This window comes from Mytilus trossulus, chromosome 5 (assembly GCF_036588685.1).
Source record: "Mytilus trossulus isolate FHL-02 chromosome 5, PNRI_Mtr1.1.1.hap1, whole genome shotgun sequence".
Classification (NCBI taxonomy): domain Eukaryota; kingdom Metazoa; phylum Mollusca; class Bivalvia; order Mytilida; family Mytilidae; genus Mytilus; species Mytilus trossulus.
The window spans coordinates 3531448-3556574 of record NC_086377.1 but is presented as its reverse complement, the minus strand read 5'-3'; the positions used below and the strand labels follow the sequence as shown (position 1 = coordinate 3556574).

The window sequence follows — 25127 nt, the reverse complement described above, 5'->3', positions numbered from 1 at the left end:
AACCACCAAAAAGGCTTTTTAAAAACAACTTTTACCTCAATCCAGGAAAATTGATACTTAAGAAAATGATTGAATCCAAAGTTATTACAAAAGGTAAGCCCAAGTGCTGCCACCTTTTCTTCATATATATTTTCTAGTGTTGCAGAGCTTGTTGTCATAGTAACAAAGCCTCTGTCTGAGAATTAGAATTCTGCTCAGACTGTCTTGTCTGTCTATATGTATGTTACTCCACTTTTCCGTAACATTTCTATGATTATTGTAACTCTTTGTCATGTATATAGTCAGAACAAATGTGTCGTAGATGTAGATTGCACCTAGTTATCTATGGTATAGTTCTTTTATTCAAAAATTCCAATAGGGATGTCTATGTTCCATGTTGTTGAGTAGAAAAATACAGAAACTGAAGAGGGCCAATGGCTGAAATGTCTTTAAAATTGGTTTATTTTAAAGATAAAATAGTCAAACTAAGCAATATGGAGTAATTGTTAGTACTTGTTGTAAATCATCACAGTTTAATTTAATCTGTTTTATGTGTAGTGTAAATGTACAAAGAACCCCATACCCTAAAACAAGATTAGATGATAACATCCTCCCCTCCCCCCCAAAAAATAAAAACAGTATAACAAGTTTGCAATAGCACCACTGACCAAAAAGAGATGTAAAAAACGTAAGTATATACTGAAATGCCAGTGTTAAGTACAAATGTAAAATATACATATATTCTTGCAGTATTAAGAAAAAAGTTTTGAATGCACAAAGTATATGTATTATTCTGGATTTATCACAGACTGATTTCGGGATAAACTTTTTAGGCCTAAATACTTTCACTTGTTAAGTATACTTTGTAGTCGTTTAGGAAGAATATATTTATACAAGCATTTGTGTATAAATAGTTATTGGGTATACATAATTCAAACAGAAAACAGATATATTACTACAAAAAAAAAAACATGTGGTCACCCTGGCATTTGTCCTAATTCTTAAGATCTGTGGTTACAAGATAGGGTGTTTTAAATTTTAAGAAATGTAAAGGATTGTGGGTTATTTCATATAAACTGACAAAATGAGGAGCAAACTGTGCAATTAGAAAATACATCCAAGAATACTATAATCTATGCAAAATGAAAGTCCAAGTTGTGAAAAATGAAGATAAAGTCATTCCATTGGTTGACTTTCCATTGTTGAGGATGATGTCACCCAATCAAAATGATTTTTAGTAACAAGATTTGATGTTCTTGATTTCCAGAAAAAGATACAGGAACTTCAAGAGACGGTTGACAAGAATAAATCTAAAACAGAAGAAGTTAAGAGGGGTAGGTTTTTATGCCCTGTCTATCTGACAAATAATGTCCCAAAGTTGGTTTCTGTATTGTATGTTTAGTTAGCCTCAACCAAATGTTTTAAAACTTGCACACACTTTTAACCAAAAAACGCAGATCACATTTTTATGGTGTCTCTTTAATCTTTCTAGAATTATCCCCCTATACAAGTGGATAAATCTCTAAATTTTTAGTTTCTGTTCTCTAAATTAAATTTACCTCAACCAAATTTTATGAAACTTGTACACAATGCTTATTACTACAAAACTCAGATCAAGTAAACATTTGAGTAGTGTCACTTTTACCGTTCTTCAGTTATGTCCCTTTATAACTTTATATGATATACAAGCAGGGGCATTATCTGTGTCCCATGGACACATTTCCCATTTATTTTTTAATCTCTTTAATGACTTATTTAAATATGTATGGTTTTGTTCTTTATTGACTTTTTTTACCCCTTTGTACCTTTTTTATTCAATGCAAAATGAAACATCACTATCATCATTGTTTTAAAACTTAGTCTGATTTTTGTCAGGTAATTCTACTGAATAAGATCCTATTAAATTCTTAGTAATAACTACTGATAATAAATTCTATAATAATAGGTAAAGCTTCTACTGCATGTGTACTGAGTTTGAGTTATTTATTCAATAGAAATAGAGAAATTTCATGAGACACAGATTGTAGCCATAACTCAAGCTCATGCTGCTGAAGTAGACGCAATGAAGAATGAATATGAGGAAGAACTGAAGAAAGCCAAGGTAAGTTGTCTCCCTTGCTGTATAAGATTATCTCCCTTGTTGTATTCAGTTTGAGAGTAGATTATCTTCCCTTTTTCTGGCATTAAAGTACTGTTGGTAAAGGTTGTCTTGCATGTTGTAGTTACTTTCTATCTTTTGTATGTATTAAATGTAATAGCCAGTTGTTACATATTTGTTAGCATGATTTATTTAATATTGGCTCTATGTAAAGTAGTAGTCAAATTAGTTTTATATGTTTGCATGACATGTTTCCCTGTGTCTGTATGACATGCTTTATTTACTGATGTCTAGATTATGTCCCCTTGTCTTTTAATGTTACGCTATTTTCATGTGCATGTTTGATATGTAGATTTTCTTTGTTTTCCTCACGTTAAGTTCCAAGTTAGGAGTATTTTGTCCTCATTAAATTTAGATTGTTTACTTTTGTAAGTTAGAGCCAGACTCTATTGTATTGCTAATGATAATTCATATGAACTCTGGATTTATTATAATTTGTTGTATACCAATTTTCTTGGACTTTGTGGGTCTAAGTGAAAAAATGATGAACAATATTCAATAAGCTTATATGCTCACTTGAGCAAAACAACGAAATTAAATATCCACGAAAATGTTAGTTTTCCTCACATTCACGAAAATTGGTATCCATAAAAATAAATGAGTCAACAGTATTTCTTATATGTCCTAATAGATGACAACAACATATCAGTGACCTCCCCTTAATGTTTTGTGACAGATATGTAATTATATGTTTATCTGTACAGATCTGAATTTCCTGTAATAATTTATAAATGTAAGCTGTCTGTGAACAAAATGTGAAGTTCATCACTCAACAACACATTAGTTATCTCCCTTTACTGTTTTGTGACACATATATATACCTAATCCTGTAACTATTTATAAAGTGAAAACTGTCTATAGACAAGACATCACTCATTACTTTGGTGCTTCAAAGAATAACCTCTACCTGTTCATGGTGTCATGCTAACTGTTTAACACTTGTACACTGGTAAATGAAAGTTCTTCACTGAATAGGGTGTGGACATTTTTTTTAAGTTCTTTACTGAATATAGTGTGGAAGAAAAATGTAAGTTTTTTGCTGAATATGGTGTGAAAAAAAACGGTAAATTCTTCACTGAATAAGGCGTGCAAAATAATGTAAGTTCTTCACTGAATATGGTGTGGAAAATGTAAGTTCTTCACTGAATTAAGTGTGGAAAAGACTGTAAGTTCTTCACTGAATATGACATGGAACAAAATGTAAGTTCTTCACTGAATTAAGTGTGGAAAAGACTGTAAGTTCTTCACTGAATATGACATGGAACAAAATGTAAGTTCTTCACTGAATATGGCATTGAACAAAATGTAAGTTCTTCACTGAATATGGTGTTGAACAAAATGTAAGTTCTTCACTGAATAAAGTGTGGAAAAGACTGTAAGTTCTTCACTGAATATGACATGGAACAAAATGTAAGTTCTTCACTGAATATGGCGTTGGGCAAAAAGCAAGTTCTTCACTGAATATAGCATGCAAAAAACGTAAAGTTCTTCACTGAATATAGCATGCAAAAAACGTAAAGTTCTTCACTGAATAAGGAGTGGAAAATAATGTAAGTTCTTCACTGAATATAGCGTGGAACAAAATTTAAGTTCTTCACTGAATATGGTGTGGAAAAATGTAAGTTCTTCACTGAATAAGGAGTGGAAAATAATGTAAGTTCTTCACTGAATATGGCGTGGAAAAATGTAAGTTCTTCCCTGAATATAGCATGGAAAAAACTAAGTTCTTCACTGAATAAGGAGTGGAAAAAACTTAAAATTCTTCACTTAATATTTGGGTGAACAAAATGTAAGTTCTTCACTGAATATGGTGAGGAAAAAAATAGTTGTAAAATAATGATATTTAAAAAACATAAATGTCATATTACAAAACGCATTAGATGAAAGTATACACATAATGCGTTAAAATTTTGAGTTTCATCATGTGATTTTTCTTAAAACAAAATAGAATATAAAAACTTGTTTACCTTCAATATGAATTTATTTGGTTGTAGGTCACATCAGATCAGATACCCATAGTTTAGCTTTCAAATGTTAGTTGATTGAATTATCGATTATATATTTTTTTCATTATTTTTTTTTGCGTTCAATATAAAATGGAATATTAAAGATTCCTTTATATTAGTGTTTTGAATTCCTTTATTTAAATTCAGTCCATCTTCAAAATGTTTATTTGGAATTCAAACCCAGGAGGTCTGTTTTAAATCTTTATTTGATAGAAATTCTCACTAAATCAATTGAAATGAACATCTTTATGTAAACATGCTACTTTCATTTTTAAACTGAAAGTAAACAATCTACTTCATATTTTGTTTAAGATTTGTTAAAAGTTTTAAGATTTGACACTTGCGTGTCATTAAGGATTTGTTGAAGAACTTTGATAAAGTGGAATTCTTTATGTCTTGGAATGAAAAGAGATTAGCAATGATTGACAAGGATTTTATTATTCAATGATGATATGGAAGAGAGATATAATGATCTTGCAAATTGTCTTTTTTGAAATACTGAGGCAGTAAGATTTTTCATTGACACGGAAAAGAATTATGAAGGAGAAAAGGAAAAAAAAGGGGGAGGGGGTAACCAGGAGGGGTGTCTCATTTTGAATTCTTAAGAACATATATGTATAATCCAAAGACCTGTAAAGTTAATAGTCTGTTCTCTTATCACAAATACAATTAAATTCTGAATTCATGAAATTTAACATTGATGTCAGACTTAAAAAAAACAACCTTATGTGGATATTTGCAAACTTATTTGATATCAGCTAGACATAAACTTCCACTTCATTTGGATTCTGGTGGATAGTTGCCTCTTTTGAAATCATACCACTTTTTTCTTATTTTTATATATATAGCAAGGGATTTGCATTCAGACAATAAATGTACAATATTATACCGTTCATTTCATTTATTGAGTACAAGAAAGTTAACAATTCAAAGAAGTATAAAAATGTAATTTGACCCTGTCAGTCATAGATTTAATTAAAACTGTAAGTTGATCTATAACCCCAGTGTATTGATGTGTTTCAGATCATTAAGTAATTATGAACCATAACAATTAATTAATAATCTAACAAAAAAAATATACAGAAATTACAATTGTGTCAAAATTTATAGGCCACTCTAAAGAAATGTTTGTTATTATAACAAGGAAACATGAAATTCTCTGGATGCTAATATAAAAAAGAAGATGTAGTATAATTGCCAATGAAACAACTGTTCACAAGAGACCAAAATGACACATTAACAACTATAGGTCACCGTCTTGAACAATGAGCAAAGCCCATACCGCATAGTCAGCTATAAAAGGCCCCGATATGACAATGTAAAACTATTCAAATGAGAAAACTAATGGCCTTTTTTGGTCATAAAATGGGTTGCTGTCTCCTGACTCAAAGTTCAAGTGTTGCAAAAAATAGTTAAAAAACTCTCAACAGATAAAAAAATTATTACTTTTTTTAAATCTCAACTTCGCAGCCCTCATTATAAATTAAAAGTGTAAAACATAGAAATACTATCTTCTTAGGGAGCTACCATTTGATTTTTATGGGGGGGGGGAAGGGGCTAGGATGAAATTTTAAAAAAATAGGCAGGACAGGAGTTTTGAAAAGGCAGGATGAGCAACTTGGTAAAAAAAATGGCAGGATGACAATTTGTGTAAAAAAGGCAGGACAAAATTGTTCATCCTAGCCCCCCCCCCCATAAAAATGAAATGGTAGCTCCCTTATGACTCAAAGTTCAAGTCTCGCCAAAAATAGCTAAATATGGTAAATGCTCTTAGCAGATTTTTTAAACTTGCTCTCATTATAAATTAAAAGTGTAAAACAAAGAAACACTATCGACTTGTCCTAATGATAAATTTTTAGAAAAACAAAGAAATACTATCTACTTGTCCTAATGATAACTTTGAGTGGTTTTTATTTAAACAGACATCGTGACAAATTGAAAGGCTTGGTTTGAAGTGAAATGTTTGTCTTTCTTGTAAAGTGGAGGATTTTCTTTTGGTAAACATAGGGGATTAAACTGCCAAAAAATTTGATAAAAATTAACGAAATTTTTGAATATCTTTATTGTGAATTTTTTGCAATGTATGATCTAAAAAACTGTCTTAAAGCGACAAAAATGAATTTCATGCTGATATTAACACTTGCAGAATCAAATTAAAGATGTGTTAAGAAAGAACTTGGATACATGTGATATTTATAAGAGAGTTAGGATCACACTGGATAGAAGGATTGAAAAAGTTGGAAAAAGAGGAATTCGATTGGAAAATATTTAAATTTTGAGATTTCTGTTGAAGGCATCGTATATTGGATACACATATAATTCATATTTCATTAGATTATTTATTTCAATCTGATTATATGTGAATTAATTATAAAAGTTTAAGAATGAAAATTTAGGAGGAACTTTAAAGAGATTTTCACTGGCAACTAGTAGATTCTCATTGATGCTTGTGAATGCTCCTTGATGCTTGTTATTGCCCTGTGATGCTCATTAATGCTCTGTGATGCTCAATGATGCTCATTAATGCTCTGTGATGCTCAATGATGCTCATTAATGCTCTGTGATGCCTGCAATAAAAGAAAAAACTTTCATTGAATACGTCAGGAAAAATTATTTAGTTACACTTTGCCTATCTGAATATGCATGAAATCACTGCCTCTGAACTTGATGCAAACAAAACTGTTGATCAATGAATCATTTTGATAAAATGGCATTGTTACTTTCATTTTCATTTTGTTTGGATGCCTTTTTAAACTGATTCCCTTTTTGACAGAACGTTTATATGAATCTGATTCGTATCAATGTTTAGATTTGTTTCAGCATTGACATTTGACATCTATAATTGAAAATATTTAATTATTTTACGGGAATAAAAGTAGCGAATAACAGAAAAATTCAATACCTTTATGAAATAATGACCCCCTTAAATAGTTAATTATTGTAATGTAGCTCGGTATAGTGTTGATTTTAGGTTGAATAGTTAATAATTGTAATACTGTCTAGGTATAGTGTTGACTTTGCATTTTAAGAGACATTTAAGTAAAATAACGTAGGAAACTGTAACGAATTATCAGCAAAACTCAATAATTACGAGAGTCAAATTAACGTTTGGATATGTCAGCCTTGTTGTCTTAAAGAAAATAACAATCAGTTTCCAAACGACGGTAGATAATTACTCACAATTAAAGAATATCTATTATTATATTCATAGTAACGGAACTATTTATATAGTGACGTCGTGAGGGTTAATATTAGAATTATTATACTTTCTCAGCGTCTCCCACAATTCTTTGTTGATAGGATTTTGTGCTATTTAGGAATCGGTGCTTTTTTAACTGACTATATTATTTTATGGGCAGGGGACAAAAAATCTTGACACAACTTGTATGTATTTTTATTGGAATTATTATACTTTAAAAGTGTTTCCCAGAATTCTTTGTTGATAGGATTTTCTGAAATTTCGAAAACTGTGCTTTTTTAACTGACTTTTTTATTTATAGGCAGGGAACAAAAACATCTTGACACAATTTAACTAGTATGTATTTTTAATAGAATTAAAAATTTTGAAGTCAATTTAAATAAATTGCTAAAAAACAAAAAGATTTGCCATTGATTTTATTTGTAATTTTTACATGGATTCTAAATTCAAACTTGACATGTGTGTTTGACAGGTGTTGTTAACTTTTTAGACAAAGCTGAAAACAAACTTCAACCAAAAGATTTTTTTTTTATATTGTTGAATATAATGGGAGAAAGATTTATTATGAAATAATCGTTAAACAATCTAAAACGATTTAACATTACAAATCTTATCTTAATTGTTCAAACTAGATTAATTAAGGCAAATGAAATTGATAAAGTTATAAATTTGAGAAACAATTTCAATTATTTGGTTACGTGTGGTCAATTTTTCAAAATCGACGTTAATCAAAAATTTATCTTGAAGTTATGTAATAGTGTTTTTTCCCTTACCATTGTTTTTATTTTTCCTTGAGGAAGAAAAAATATATAGTCGCCTATTTTTACACTGATTGAAGCCGATAAAAACTATTGTGTCAGAAATTTATTTGTTTTCAACCCTGTTAAATTACAAGCCTAAAAAGAAGTTATTTTGTGTATATGATTTCGTATATATGGATTAATTTGCTCTGAAAACTTCAGAAAAAGACAAATATGTTTGTTACGCATTCTGTGTCAGACAAATAGATAAAAGTGATTGTATTTGAATTGGACTTGCAGTAGAAACATAAATTTACTTGGATCTCTTTTCTATATTGTCAGAGCCAACTTATGCATTTTATGTCAGACAAATGGATAAAAAGTGATTGTATTTGAATTGGACTTGCAGTAGAAACATAAATTTACTTGGATCTTTTTTCTATATTGTCAGAGCCAACTTATGCATTTTATGTCAGACAAATGGATAAAAAGTGATTGTATTTGAATTGAACTGAAACTTGCAGAAGAAAGATAAATTAACTTGGATCTCTTTTCGATATTGTCAGAGCTAACAATATCCTTTGATACTAAATTTAGGATGTTAAAACGATGAACTATTTAATTACAACAATATTGCATTGATCAAAACTGTAAAACAGGAATGTTAAAAAAGTGACAATTTTTCAAAATGACAGATTTCATTTGTGGAAACTTTATATTGACACAGCAATATTTGTCGCTATTACAATTTGTTACATGAGAATTCAGCACTGAATTGTTATTTGTTCATGATTTTATACTGCAATGTACAGTGATTCAACATTGCAAAGTTTAGTGATTTGACATTGTAAAGTTAAGTGATTTGACATCAAATAGTTAAGTGAATCGACACAGAAAAAATAATGTTACTCAACATTGTAAAGTTAAGTGACTTGACACTGAATAGTTAAGTAATTCAACATTGCAAAGTTTAGTGATTTGACACTCAATCTTTAAGTGATTCAACACTGAATCGTTATCTGTTCAAGAAACAACACTGCAAAGATTCCTGATTGGACGCCATAAAGTTACATGATGAGCAGATTTGTAGATAACGAGAGGCTACAGGGTGTTCTGATGATAAACGAAAAGGTGAGAATATATTTATATGTCAAGGTCACTGGTTATACTTGTGACAGGGTCAATAGGTCATGAGCAGATTTGTAGATAACGAGAGATTACAGGGAGTTCTGATGATAAATGAAAAGGTGAGAATATATTTATATGTCAAGGTCACTGGTTATACTTAAGACAAGGTCAATAGGTCATGAGCAGATTTGTAGATTACGAGAGGCTACAGGGTGTTGTGATGATAAACGAAAAGGTGAGACTATATTTATATGTCAAGGTCACTGGTTATACTTAAGACAAGGTCAATAGGTCATGAGCAGATTTGTAGATAACGAGAGATTACAGGGAGTTCTGATGATAAATGAAAAGGTGAGAATTAATTTATATGTCAAGGTCACTGGTTTAACATAGACAAGGTCAATAGGTCATGAGCAGATTTGTGGTTAACAAGAGACTACAGGGTGTTGTGATGATAAATGAAAAGGTGAGAATGTATTTATATGTCAAGGTCACTGGTTTTACATAAGACAAGGTCAAAAGGTCATGAGTAGATTTGTTGATAATGACTTACTTTCAGGTGTTCTGATTATGAAAAGGTAAAAATGTATTTATATGTCAAGGTCACTGGTTTAACATAAGACAAGGTCAATAGGTCATGAGCAGATTTGTAGGTAAAGAGAGGCTACAGGGTGTTCTGATGATTAACGAAAAGGTTAGAATGTATTTATGTGTCAAGGTCACTGGTTTAACATAAACAAGGTCAATAGGTCATGAGCAGATTTGTAGATAATGAGAGACTTTAGGGTGTTCTGATGATAAACGAAAAGGTGAGAATATATTTATATGTCAAGGTCACTGGTTTAACTTAGAATAATATCTATATGTCACAGGTTATAAACAGCTTTTAACAAGATGGAGCCTAAGTTCTCAAGTTGGACTGTTGTAATGATCAGTCTGAGAATAGTTTTGCATGGCAACAGAGAAAATGTATAATCCTCTAGATTTCTTTGGAGATTTTCTCTAATTCTGTTGAGAGTCAAACATTTGTGGGTGCAATCAACAGTTTTTTTCTATGACGTCATGTTTTTAGGGACCATGCATATGTGACCCTTACTGGTGGACTGATCACTAAAGATACTTGTATAAAACTAGATATCACTGGAATCAGAATGTTCTCTAGTTTATAATGTTTCCCTCCATGGTTATTTTTAGTCGGGGGAATAACCCCTAGTTTTTAGTACGAAACTGTTTATAGCACCCTGTAGGAATGAAATTCATTAGATAAGTATGAGGTCCGAGACCACCATTGTCGTCCCTTGATTTTCGTTGTTCACAAATATAGTCCCTAGTGTTGACAGTGGGTTACTTGCCATTACTTTTTATACCTCTTCCAAATTTATTTCTCCATGTTTAATGCCTCAAATTGCAAGTAGGGGGATAAAATTACACTGTAAAAAAAATTGGGTCCAGAATTTTAAAGGAAAGTAGTGATTTGGTCCAGCTGAAAAAGGTTGAAAATGAGCACTTCGGAAGCTGTCAAAAGATTTCAAGACGCCCTAAACATAAAATTGTCCATATTTTGAGTTAGAGGCAATGAAGTTTTCTATAATTTTGATATAATTTGTCCCAAAAGTAGTACAACACACTGTAAAAGTTTCTTTGAGAAAGGGCTGGTGGGATTTTTTTTATTTTCATTTATGTTCTAAAAGAAATGCACTACGAATTAATTGTGTTCTCGGACCAGTATGATCAGAACATAACTTTCTAAGAAAAAGTACTTTGTAATCTGAAGCCATCATGTATAAAACAAGGGGAACAACTGAAAAAGCCAGTCATTATCAATTAGGTTTAATCAGAGTTGCCTCCTTTTCAACTTATTAAAATTTTAAAATATTACATGTAACAATCAGATCTTTCCAAGTTGTGAAGATATAGATATGTGTTGTTTAAATTTTTGTCCATTTTTGTGTTTCTCTAAATCTATCTTTATCTAACAGAAAGTATGGAACCGGAAAAATATTTAATTCAGTTCTTACAAAAGTAATCATCTTACAATAGACCAAATGATTTGTATTCTGTGTAATAAGCAACAAATGATTAATTACACAACAAAAAATAGAAATATCAGTTGGCAATATTAATATATTGCTTAAAAACATGAAAACATATATATTTGAAAGGAGTTGTTTCCCCTTACATATTTATGTACTAGGATTTTGTGTCCAATATTCGTGGTAATTCTTGTTATAGATTTTTAAATCCTAGTGAAAATAATTTGATAATTTACTAGTAAACACTTTCCTTATGGTCAATATTCATTTTAAATCTATTTAAAAAAATGAAAATAAGTAAATTATGAAGTGGACAGAGTTAAAGGAAATAATCATGTTTGTTGGAAGAGTAGCACTTCATATTCTTCTATTTCTTCTTCGTTAAATAAACTTGTTTCTTTTTAAAAATTTATAAAAATTGAGAATGGAAATAGGTACCATATATAAAATTGAGAATGGAAATGGGGAATGTATCAAAGAGACAACAACCCGACCATAGAAAAAACAACAGCAGAAGGTCACCAACAGGTCTTCAATGTAACGAGAATATCCCGCACCTGGAGGCGTCCTTCAGCTGGCCCCTAAACAAATATATCATATAGATAAAAAAGATATCTTGCTGTAGGGGTATTGCTCAATGTAGACAGCCGTAAGGTGACCTATAGTTGTTAATTTCTGTGTCATTTGGTCTTTGGTGGGGAGTTGTCTCATTGGCAATCATACCACATCTTCTTTTTTACAACTGACTGTGTTGTATGGGTTTTGCTCATTGTTTAAGTCAGTACGGTGACCTATAGAACTTTGTTAATTATTGTGTTGTTAGGTCTTTGGTAGAGAGTTGTTTCATTAGCAATCATTCCACATCTTCTCATTTAAATATTAACATTACACTGGACATATGGATCTTACAATAAAGTTTTTTGTCCACCTTAGTGGTCATTAGAAACCCCATTAGACTCGATGATGACATTTTCATTACTATCTTCCTTTTTATTGTATCATTAATGGGTCGCTATTCCAGGTTCCTTTTGTGCAAAGTATTGGAAAAATATAAGGAATAATTGAAAAACAGAATAACATATCTCAACTAAGTTTTATTTACTTATAAGTAAATAAAAAGAACAAAGAAAATATAGATTTTGATATTTACAACTTATATTAGGGAAGGAAATGGGTTATTGATTAGGAAATATTCATTATTTGGTAATTTAATTAGAATTAATAATTCATACAGGAAAATAGGTTTTAAAAAGGGTTATTTGTATAAAAAAAAATTTTTGTTGAACTTTTCTTGAAATATTTCAATGGATAAAAAGTTTTGAATATGTCTCTTAGAAATTCATGCAGTTTTGAAAGTTTACTTATGTATGAATCAGAAGTGCTCAGTAATGAAACACATTATTTCTAAGATATTACCATAATCATCGCAAACCAAGTGCGGTTAAATTGTTGATGTTGGTATAATTTTTAATTTTTAATGGAATATTTATGTCTCAACAAGTGATTCTTAAACAACTTGGTATATATTATTTAACATCGAGAACTTTGTAAGCAAGAAAGTGAATAAATCGAGAAATGAATAGTTATGGAAATAAAGTAAATGAAAAACGTTCTAGAGTTAAGCCTCATTTTGGATTACCCACAAAAAAGTACGGGAAAAAGTATAACAATAAGATGGATCCAACAGAAGAAAAGTTTAAACGAGAACTAACGGAAGAAAAGCTTATTGAAGAAAGGTTTAAACGAGAACTCACCGAAGAAAGATTAATGGAAGAAAGGTTGAAACAGGAGTTAAAGGAATTAAATTTCAAGAGGGAACATAGTGAAGAAAGATTTAACCCAGAATTATCATTAGAAAGATTTAAACGAGAGCCAACAGAAGAGACATTTATACCTTCAATTCCACGAGTCCGTGTGGTAGACTTCTCTAAAATGTTGATTGTAGAAGGAATGGAACTGAATAATAAGGTTGGTTCACAGTCACTTAATCATAGGGTTTCGTCTTTTACTGTTCAAGAGTCCCTGATATATTTGAAAAATTGAGCTTTATGTAGTTTCTGCGCAATGATTTATAATAATTTCAGTACTCATAATGCTTTTTGAATTTTAATTTGTTGTGACTGATGGCAAAATGGAGGTCAAGTTGTGTATTAAGATTTTTTATTTCGTCAATCAGAAGTTATGGTTCCTGATAGATTGGAAATAGGGAGAGTATTTTTACAATCAAACAAGGCTGTGATCGCCTTCAAAATATAGAACCGCAAGAGAAGATTGTTTCCAGTTTCATAGACTAAATTATTAGCTTTTAGCTGTTTTATAGACTATCAAACTTGTCCTTATAAATTAACTAATTGTTTACAAAATTTAGAATTTTTTGAAATACTACGGCTTTTCTACCTCAGGCATAGATTACCTTAGCTTTATTTGGCAACACTTTTATGAATTTTGGTCCTCAATGCTCTTCAACTTCGTACTTTATTGGGCCTATTTAACTGTTTTGGATTAGAGCGTCACTGATGAGTCTTTTGTAGACAAAAGATGAGTCTGGCGTATATACAAAATTTAGTCCTGGTATCTATTATGAGTTTATTGTACTATTCTATAGTCATTCTGACTACCATTTAAAACACACTGAACATCTTTTCTTTCAGCAGTGGGAGGACATTAAATCATGGGTAAACGTTAGGACACTTTTGTGTTAACTGTTTTATCGCTTATCATCAGCACAGAAGCTTAGGGCCACAAGCTGGGGTACACAAGATAGGGGGTAAAACTGTTGTATTTTCTTTATTTGATGTTTGATGGGAATTTAAAGTTAACAATAGATTACAGAAATATATAAAAGAAAAAGTAAAATTAGATGTCTGTGGAAAAAAGATTTACGAGATAAAAGTAGACTGTAGATTATTAATTTTAACATTCAATGGGAGATAACTCTTGCTTATTTAGGAAAACATGCTGCAAACTGCAATAGTTTCTACCGAAGCCAACAATAAGTTGTCAGTCTTAATATATTGGGTTTTTGAAATGAATATTTATTAGAATTAGAAATAAAATTAGGGGAATATTTTTAGACCAAAAACTCTAGGTTTGTTGTTGCTTTATGTCTGTTCACTGCCTATTAATGTTGCACTAGAAAATACATGCCTCATCACAATTTAGAAATGATTTCCAAGTTCCCTAATTAAGGCAGAGGAAAATATAATATTATGCCTCTGATAGATGGAATAATTTTATATGACTGTTTGATAGAGATCAGACCATGGGGCATAAGAGTGGACTAAATATGATGATACAGATTGGTCAAGGGCATTGTATTGGACTAATATCATAGTGTGCTTTATGAAATGATATCAGCCAAGGTCATTGAAGAGGGCGTATAATTTGATACCTGTTTGTTAAAAGAACTTTACCACAAATTGCACTTTTAAACTGTGCAGTGGTATAATAAATAAAAATTCTCTGAAAAGTATAGAAATCAATTAGTAACAGTGGTGTTTATTATGTTTAAAATATGACAAACTTGTTCAAATATAAGCATAAAAAGTACCTAAACTATGTGTTTAAACCAATTGAAACACTCATAGGATTTCAAATTACTTTTATGAAACAAATTAAAATGGTAAAAATAACTATTATTAAAATCGAACTAGAAATGAAAAAGATATATTGCACTTCTGTTTAATAACAACATGTCAAAATCTTTTGAAATTAAAAAAAAAAGTTATAAAAATTTGTAATATTATTGATAATATCATTCAGCTTGGATACTTACGTAATATTAACAATATGTAATTTAAATTGTATCATTGCAGAGCACTTGTGCACGCTATGTTATTAGAATCCCGTTATTAAGTCTGTGTTTTATATTAAATATCGGTAATCAATAAATGAAGGATGCCCGTAATCCCAATATTAGATAGATTCCTTAGTAGCAGCATATGATTGATATTTTTTTATATTAATCACGGGTATTAACCTTCATAGTGTGGATTCTGAAAAATGTTAATGTTAATTATTCGGTAAAGAAATGTCCCAAGTCAGGAGCCTCTGGCCTTTGTTAGTCTTGTATTATTTTGAATTTTAGTTTCGTGTGTACAATTTGGAAATTAGTATGGCGTTCATTATCACTGAACTAGTATATGTTTGTTTAGGGGCCAGCTGAAGGACGCCTCCGGGTGCGGGAATTTCTCGCTACATTGAAGACCTGTTGGTGACCTTCTGCTGTTGTTTTTTATTTGGTCGGGTTGTTGTCTCTTTGACACATTCCCCATTTCCATTCTCAATTTTATTGGTTAAATATGTCAATAAGACAGCAATTATACGCCAAAAAAAACCTAAAGATATAAAACGGAAGATGTGGTATGATTGCCAATGAGACAACTCTCCACAAGAGACCAAAATGACGTAGAAATTAAAAACAATATAGGTCACTGTACAGCCTTCAACAGTGAGCATAGCCAATACCACATAAAATCGAGTATGGAAATGGAGAATGTGTTAAAGAGACAACAACTGGACCATAGAAAAAACAACAGCAGAAGGTCACCAACAGGTCTTGCATAGAAACCTAGGTCACTTTTTTTATTACTTTAAATGTTTTCAGAAAATTTCATTTGCTGTTAACATAATGATTGTTTTTGTTTTTGTTATGTGATTTTAAAATATTTTTTCAGGATACTAAAAATTTGAATATAAAGTCATTATAAGGGGAGATAACTATATTTGGGAAAGATAATACTTAGTTAATCACATTAAATGTATGACCCTTTTGATATGATTTGAATGGATTTAATTGACTAAAGATTAATCTGTAACGGTCTATTTAAAAATCCTGAGGTATTTTATTCAGGGAAACTTTACATGTAGGTTTTCAGACATGTGATTCGGCAAGCACAAAGTTTAATAATCTTTCAAAGCTAGGGGAGCTTGGGGAGTATGCTGATACCCGATTGTAAATAAATTGTTAAGAAACATTTATGTAAAATATTTATTTTGTTTCTTTTGATTTACTCTTGAAATTTAAGAAAATATTTTTTGAAAATAGCATTATGCTTGTACACAAACAATTTCTATTCTCAAATAAACCATACATTATCTGTTTATTGTACAACAAAGATCTATACAATTAAATGAAATTAAGCAATTCTATTTGAATTATTTATAAGAGTACACCTTTTTGTGTACCCCAAACTAATAACAATGATTTTTTCCATTCAGTCAACAAAAGATGTCCTCCCCCTTTTTGTGTACCCCAAACTGTGATATCACAATGATGTATTCCATTCAGTCAATAAAAGTCGCCCTCCCTCTTTTTGTGTACCCCAGGCTATTATCACAATGATATATTCCATTCAGTAAATAATAGAAGCCCTCACCCTTTTTATGTACCCCAGGCTATTATTACAATGATATATTCCATTCAGTAAATAAAAGTCGCCCTCCCCCTTTTTGTGTACCCCACACTATTATCACAATAATATATTCCATTCAGTAAATAAAAGAAGCCCTCCCCCTTTTTGTGTACCCCAGGCTATTATCACAATGATATATTCCATTTAGTAAATAAAAGTCGCCCTCCCCCTTTTTGTGTACCCCAGGCTATTATCAAAATGATATATTCCATTCAGTAAATAAAAGTCGCCCTCCCCCTTGTTGTGTACCCCAGGCTATTATCACAATGATATATTCCATTCAGTAAATAAAAGTCGCCCTCCCCCTTTTTGTGTTCCCTAGGCTACATAATTCCATTCAGTAAATAAAAGTCACCCTCCCCCTTTTTGTGTTCCCTAGGCTATATAATTCCATTCAGTAAATAAAAGTCGCCCTCCCCCTTTTTGTGAACCCCTTGCTATCATCACAATTATATATTCCATTCAGGAAATAAAAGTCGCCTTCCCCCTTTTTGTGTACCAGGCTATTATCACAATGATATATCCCATTCAATAAGAAATCAGTACATGTTGTGTACCCCAAAATATCATAATGATATATACCCTTCAGTAAATTAAAGTCGCCCTCCCCCTTTTTGTGTACCCCAGGCTATTATCACAATGATATATTCCATTCAGTAAATAAAAGTCACCCTCCCCCTTTTTGTGTACCCCAGGCTATTATCACAATGATATATTCCATTCAGTAAATAAAAGTCTCCATCCCCCTTTTTGTGTACCCCAGGCTATTATCACAATGATATATTCCATTCAGTAAATAAAAGTCGCCCTCCCCCTTTTTGTGTACCACAGGCTATTATCACAATTATATATTCCATTCAGTAAATAAAAGTTGCCCTCCCCCTTTTTGTGTACCCTCAGGCTATTATCACAATGATATAATCCCATTGAATCCCATTCAGTAAATAAAAGTTGCCTCCCCCTTTTTGTGTACCCCAGGCTGTTATCAAAATGATATATTCCATTCAGTAAATTAAAGTCGCCCTCCTCCTTTTTGTGTACCCCAGGCTATTATTACAATTAGATAATCCCATTCAATCCCATTCAGTAAATTAAAGTCCTCTCCCTTTTTGTGTACCCAAGGCTATAATCAAAATGATATATTGCATTCAGTAAATAAAAGTCCACCTCCCCCTTTTTGTGTACCCAGGCTATTATCACAATGATATATTCCATTCAACCCCATACTCTTATAACAATGATATATATCCCATTCAATCCCATTCATTAAATAAAAATCGCCCTCCCCCTTTTTGTGTACCCCAGGCTATTATCACAATGATATATTCCATTCAGTAAGAAATCAATACATGTTGTATATGCCTTGACTGATTTGTGTTTTCTATAAGGTATCAAATATCTATTGTAACAAACAACAAATATTTAAAGAATAATTTGAATAAACCCTTACTGTATGTTTACATGTTAAATTAAATACTAATTTAAATAAGAATAAATCACAACCAAACTACAAGATAATTTGGGAGGACAATTTGAGTCGTAACGAGACAAGTTCAAGATAAATATTGGTGTTCAATCTTAAATTTAGAGTCCCAACATAGCCTAGGGGAAATAGGGTATATCTATAATTCTTACGGTGTACAATCTAAGTAAGGCCTTGAGGGAGGAGGATGTAAATAAATATCTGAGTGAGAAAAGAGATGCATAGACATATGTCTTTAAAGGGAAGACCAAATAAATAGAAGGTTCTATTAACCATGGGTAGATGTTCAGGATTGTAGCAAGGATACATTTGAATTTAATCTCTATCAGTGTTTATTTTATATCAAAAGTACTACTTGAACAATCCTTAAGAGTTATTGTAAGGAATTTGTAGTAAAATTGGAGATTTTGGAAATTAAGTGCAAAGCTTATAGAACTTAATGTGCAAAGTTTAAAGAATCATGTGCAGATATTATGGAATGAAGTATTCGCTAGTCCCAACATTGAAGACAGTGATTACCTTATATTATAAATGACACTATGCTGTAATAATCAGCCGTCTACATCAGACTCAGTGTTGAAGTTTACTTGGAATAATTCCTATATAAATTGTCCTTTCGTATGATTAATGCGCTTAGAGAGAGAAAGATTACCAAGCTATAAGGATATCTACAACTTTAATTTTAAATTTGCATAATCAGTTCAAAAACAAAAATCTGGCTGATAATGAATGTGTTTAATTCTTAACATGGATTTTAAAAATTGAGATTTGCATATGTGTTATAAGACAAAGAAGACTTAAATAGCGTGTCATTATCACCCCCCAGACTTTAGGATTACGATGTGTTGACACAGGGATTACCTCATGTTGGTTTAAGGTTTGTTATTGGATAATTTGTCAGCATTCATTGGAAATTGAACTATTTTTTTATAGATCTATTTTTTTTAAATTTCTGTTTAAATTTAAGAAAATTGGTTGATGGACTGACATTTTGTCATCGCCATAGTTACTGACTAATTAGTTTTTTAATAGACACTTATTAGGGACTCATTAAAAGGGTTTTCCTCACAGAAAAAGTGCTCAACAAATATTGCAGATTTGAAAATTTCGGTTGTTAAGTGAAACAGATTTTGATGCTAAAATTATCATTAGAAAGAAAAACATTCAGCAGAGTCTAAATATAGATCTTAATCTTTTACATGCTTGGTTGCTAAGAGCAGAAGTTATGGTTAAAGTCATTGAATGAATTCATCATTAATTGAACTTAAGTCATCAAATTAATTTCTGTAGAATTTCTCGGAGTAATTGACCGAGTCAGAATCAAGTTTATTAATGCAATAACAATATACAATAACGATTTTATATTTATGCAAATAAGTTCTCGTCTTTCCATTTGTACTTGTACTGTGATTGCTTAATCAATGAATCCTTCTCTCGTTACGTGATTGTAGCACATTTTAATTGGATTCGCCTCATTAACTTAGTTTTATTTAACCAAATCTTAAAAGTCTTGGTTTTTATCAATAGACGACAAACAAAAGCACTGATTCTGTGAAGATAATCCCATCACTGACACTTGACAACCAAATATTGAATTTACTTTATAGTTTGACCATTAGAAAACTTCATTGAATTTTATCGTTATTAATAAATAAAGTGAAATAGTATAGTCCGTTTAAATTTGATTTTTAGCCTTTAATAATCAATTTGAATTAACTTTAAAGATTTTTTTTTCATAATTTTAACAGTTATCGAAAAAGACATGAATGCAGCCAAGCATAAAAGATCTCAGAGTTGTTAATTAAGATCCTAGTATCAGCGGGTACTATTGTTTGTGGAACAGCTATTAATGGAAAGAGCAATTTGATCGCAGCAAGTTTGCATGTGACGGTGTCATCGATTAAATCATAGTTCCTTAATCCGATACAAAAACACATTAAGATTGTCCGTATGTTAAAATCTTTAGATCAATGAAGATTTACAATTTGTCAGTTATAAGTGGCTTTATACAAACATTCTTGTGACCAAGTCTTCTGTTTTAATCAGTGAATACTTGAACGATCTATTTTTAATAATATTATGAACGATCTGTTTGCATTTTTATGCAAAATTATTATCTTTTGTGAAAGATTGGAATTTTGACACGGATCAGATATTGGATTTCTATAGTGTACCTTTTGGCGTACTTTTGGAATATAAGATTTCCTTGTGGATTTAGAGAATAATTGGATTTTAGTTCCGATAAATGGATAAAATATTCATGGAAATTAGAGAATTGTGTATTGGATAGATAGGATTTTGTGTTCAGTGAAGTGCGACTGATACAGGGACAACAGGTAAAACAATAAGGTAAAGAAATGACCAAAGGTCAACTGTAGGACAAAATATCGGAAAATTTATTAAAATATAAAATGTAGGAAAAGTTATTCTCATAAAAACAAGAAATATTTGAATTGAAAAAAAGATAATGAAATTGATAATAAATTGTATTTATTTAAAATGTATTAATGAAGTAAATAACAATATGTTTAAAATTCAGGGATAGTTTTAAAAATCATAAATTTTACATTAAATAGGATGTGATTGTAATAAAGATAAATAACCTGACAGATTCAGTATATATAAAAACTCACAGATTCCGTAATAAATAGGTAAAAACTCACAGATTCAGTAATAAATAGGTAAAAACTCACAGATTCCGTATTAAAAAGGTAAAAACTCACAGATTCCGTAATAAATAGGTAAAAACTCACAGATTACGTAATAAATAGGTAAAAACTCACAGATTCCGTAATAAATAGGTAAAACCCTCACAGATTCCGTAATAAATAGGTAAAATCTCACAGATTCAGTAATAAATAGGTAAAAACTCACAGATTCCGTATAATAAATAGGTAAAAACTCACAGATTCAGTAATAAATAGGTAAAATCTCACAGATTCAGTAATAAATAGGTAAAAACTCACAGATTCCGTATTAAAAAGGTAAAAACTCACAGATTCCGTAATAAATAGGTAAAAACTCACAGATTACGTAATAAATAGGTAAAAACTCACAGATTCCGTAATAAATAGGTAAAAACTCACAGATTCCGTAATAAATAGGTAAAATCTCACAGATTCAGTAATAAATAGGTAAAAACTCACAGATTCCGTATAATAAATAGGTAAAAACTCACAGATTCAGTAATAAATAGGTAAAATCTCACAGATTCAGTAATAAATAGGTAAAAACTCACAGATTCCGTATAATAAATAGGTAAAAACTCACAGATTCAGTAATAAATAGGTAAAATCTCACAGAATCAGTTATAAATAGGTAAAAACTCACAGATTCCGTATAATAAATAGGTAAAAACTCACAGATTCAGTAATAAATAGGTAAAATCTCACAGATTCAGTAATAAATAGGTAAAATCTCACAGATTCAGTATGGTTGTAGTATAGTTAAACAAATGTTTGCTCATTGATATAGGTCATATAGTAATCTTTACTCCTATAATCTTTGTTCTTTATGAAAGTTGTCTGATATTTTAATGTTTTGAGATGTAGTTCGAAACAGAAAGTTTACTATAAAGAGGTGGATAGTTCCTCAAGGCCACTGTAGATTCAATTGTATTCATTGGATACTGATTTTCATTGGTTTCGTGTTAAAAGGTGAACCACACAATGAAATATCCACAAATATGCAAGTTTTCCTCCAACCAAGAAAAATTTTTACCCACGAAAAAATAAATGAATCTGATTTAGTTAGAAACCTTGAAATGTTAGAATATTTTAAATTAAGGAATGTATCTCCCTCATGCAAAGCTGTGATTCCTTTCACGGATTTGGCTATACTTTTTTGACCTTTTGTATTATAGCTCTTCATCTTTTATATAAGCTTTGGATTTTAAATGTTTTGGCCAAGAGCATCTGTTGTAGAAAAATTGGTACCGTTAATGTTATTGACCCATGTTATGGTCTTTTGTTTTGAATACAGCATACGCTTTTGATAATAATACAAGTTGGCATGGTGCTAATTTACAAATTAGAAGTGTGTTGAACCTTATAAGAAAATCATAATCAATTTAAAATGTCTATTGAAAGTTTTATTTTCTATTATTGACTTTAGATATATTTTTCTGACTTAGAATCTATGCTTTGTCCTTCGTCTATTGACAAGTTATACAAAGATACAAGCTTATAGTCTTGTTAGATCATTTCATAATATCAAACTTTAAATGGAGTAACCAAGTTGTCCTTGGTTAATAAAAGACAGAGGTATCAGCTTACAGAATAAAAAGATCACTTGGTATTATTATAGCATATGGTTGTCATGTCTTTGATAATCACATAGACTTAATATACTCAACAACCAAATGTTTCTAGCACCTGAAATGACCCTTGAAAATCATATACTGTAAACAAACTCATTTTCTTGAGCCATTGTTATGTCCCTGCTGTAGTGGAGGGGGCATTATGTGTGAAAAGTAATCCCTGTTCGTCCTTTCTGTCCCAACTTAATCATTTGAGCCACTTTTATGCCATAGTGGGGTGGAAGTGGGGGTGGGAGGGGGTGTTAATAATTAACCCCTGCGCGTCCTGTCTGTCCTAACTTAATTCCTTGCGCCACTTTTATGCCCCTGCTGTAGTGGATATAACCCTTGTCCATGCGTGAATCTGTCCCTACTCTCCACTTTCAATTTTCATGAGATATGCAGGATATGCTGAATATGCCTCTTTATAAACATACAAATTGCTGAATTTATCATTTCTGCATGGGCATTGTTGGATCATAGACGCATTCTCCATTTATTAAAACTGGCCCTTCATCAATATGATAAATTTAGGAGTTCAGAAAATAAAAAAGAGTAATTTCACATTTTACTAGGTAACCCCTGTAAGAATAATTATTTTGCTCAAGGGTATATTAACTAATGAAAAATCTATCTTCCCAAAATGATTTACAAACTTTTCACCTAGGAGTGCACCTCTCCTTGAAACAATCTTCACTCAATGGGTCATTTCCTTAGAGGCCTTTCAGAAACCCAGGTAAATAAAAAACTGACTTTAAAAGATGTTCATAACAGCTATAGGACTTAGTTTTTTCCAATAAATTTCACAAGACATTAGATCTGCCATGCCATTTTGATAAATCTAAAGTTTTCTTTAAATACCCCCCTATACCATCACTGTCCTACATTGTAGATCAAATGGTTAAGATGTAGGTGACTTTATGATTTCTCTATTGATAGTAGGATTCTTGTAATACTATCCAAGTTACCACTAAATAATCTGTCAAAAATCAGTGGGAAATCTTATCCCCCACACTACAGTTAATCTCTTCAAAATCTAAGGGGAGCTTTAATGTATAGGACAATAGTGGTATGTGGAGTATTTATATATCAATATTATATATGTTTTTAATTAGGGGTGAGTTTGTTGAGATTGCATTGCAATAAAATCAAAAAGGTCAGTTAGACTAGCAGTGACAGATCCAGGGAGGAGGGGGGGGGGGTCCTGAGTTGGTAACCCCTTTTTTAAATGGCTGAATCTGCCCCTGACAAGCTATATTGTGACCTACTGGAATTGTACTGTCACAATTATTTGCTCTTCATATAACAATATCATCATGGCAAACACTGAGTTAATTCTCAAAAAAAAATAATGAATTGCTTTCCATGGCGTAACATCATTTATATTTGTACCATAAATATGTCAATATTGATTACTAAAACAATAGGCATTTAAAGTTTATTGAAAATTGTAAATCTAATTTCTGCATTTATTACATTTTCTGTTATGAAACCAATTTATACAATTACATAAGTGCATTTTTTTTTATTATGTATTCAATAAAATGTAGACCCAGGTCTGGTTACTAAAATTATTTGTACTTATTCAAGAGCCCACTCTTACAAAAACTTTTTTGAGATTAATTGTTGCTTGAGAATATTTGAATGTACTCTCCTTTTCACCGATTATGTCATATAAATAAATGATTTCACCAAGGTGCTAGTCAATGGACATTTTTATTTATTATTTTTCTTTGATTATTTGTATAAGTTTTCAATGCAAATAAAATTTCCCAATACTCTAGATAAATGATTAATCTGATACAATGGTATTGAATCATTTACATGAGAGACATGAAAGTAGACCATACATATAATGCCGTTTTTTTACCATTAATTATATACGTAAAGAAAGAATAAGCTTTGACATATAATTTTATTTATAATGCTCATAATCTTTCCTATGAATTATATATGTAAAGAAAGAATACGCTTTGAGGGCATAATATAAATTATTAGAATTTTATAAAAGCAAACACATTTACAAAAAAGTTTTTTTCCTATTCTTTTACTCAGCGAACACTAAAAAAGTCCTAAAAAGAAAGTGATAAGTACAAAAGACAAAGATCAGTGGTCGTCATACTTCGTAATTATAATTTGTCATTTTCATGTTCTTTATTATTATTTAATCTGTTTTCGATGGGTTTTTTTCAAAAGTAAACTCAGAGAAAATTCTGTGACAATATAGTTTTTGTGTTGTTAATTATAGGCATAAAACCTGATGTGATAAACTGACATTGGCCTTATAAATATTCTTTACAATAATCCTGTCAAATGGTTGCAGTTCATTCTTCAAAGTGCATAATTGAAATTTATTTTAATCTCCATCATTTCATTTTTTGTAAAGCCTGTAAGAAGTGGCATTAATGATTACTGTAAATTCAGAAATTATTGCGTGAATCTATTTTTGCAATTTTGTCATTTTAAACTTGAATGCGATTTTAATTTTTACGATTTTGAGAAAAATCATGCTTAATTCAGTTAAAATATTACAAAATGCGAGTTTAAATTATTGCGTTTACAACTCTGTCGCAATTTTTCGCAGTAATGAAAACCTCGCATTAATTTCTGAATTTACAGTATTATGCATTTAATTGAAGTAAAGTTGTTCTCCAGAAATTTGGTATTTTCTGCTAGATCACACACTAACA

The 25127-nt window shown here is 30.8% G+C and overlaps 1 protein-coding gene across 13 annotated transcripts in view; it reads left to right on the top strand.

Annotated features, from left to right (window-relative positions):
* LOC134718457 (myosin heavy chain, striated muscle-like) overlaps window positions 1-25127 on the top strand; it is a 130404-nt gene that overhangs the window by 22500 nt on the left and 82777 nt on the right. For 12 of the 13 annotated variants that reach the window (XM_063580979.1, XM_063580985.1, XM_063580984.1 and 9 more), the window contains 2 exons: window positions 1247-1313; window positions 1974-2080. In XM_063580979.1, the coding sequence (XP_063437049.1) occupies window positions 1247-1313; window positions 1974-2080 (174 nt within the window). Of the gene's footprint in view, window positions 1-1246; window positions 1314-1973; window positions 2081-9015; window positions 9214-25127 lie in introns of those variants that run through there. The other variant, XM_063580988.1, reaches the window with a different exon arrangement.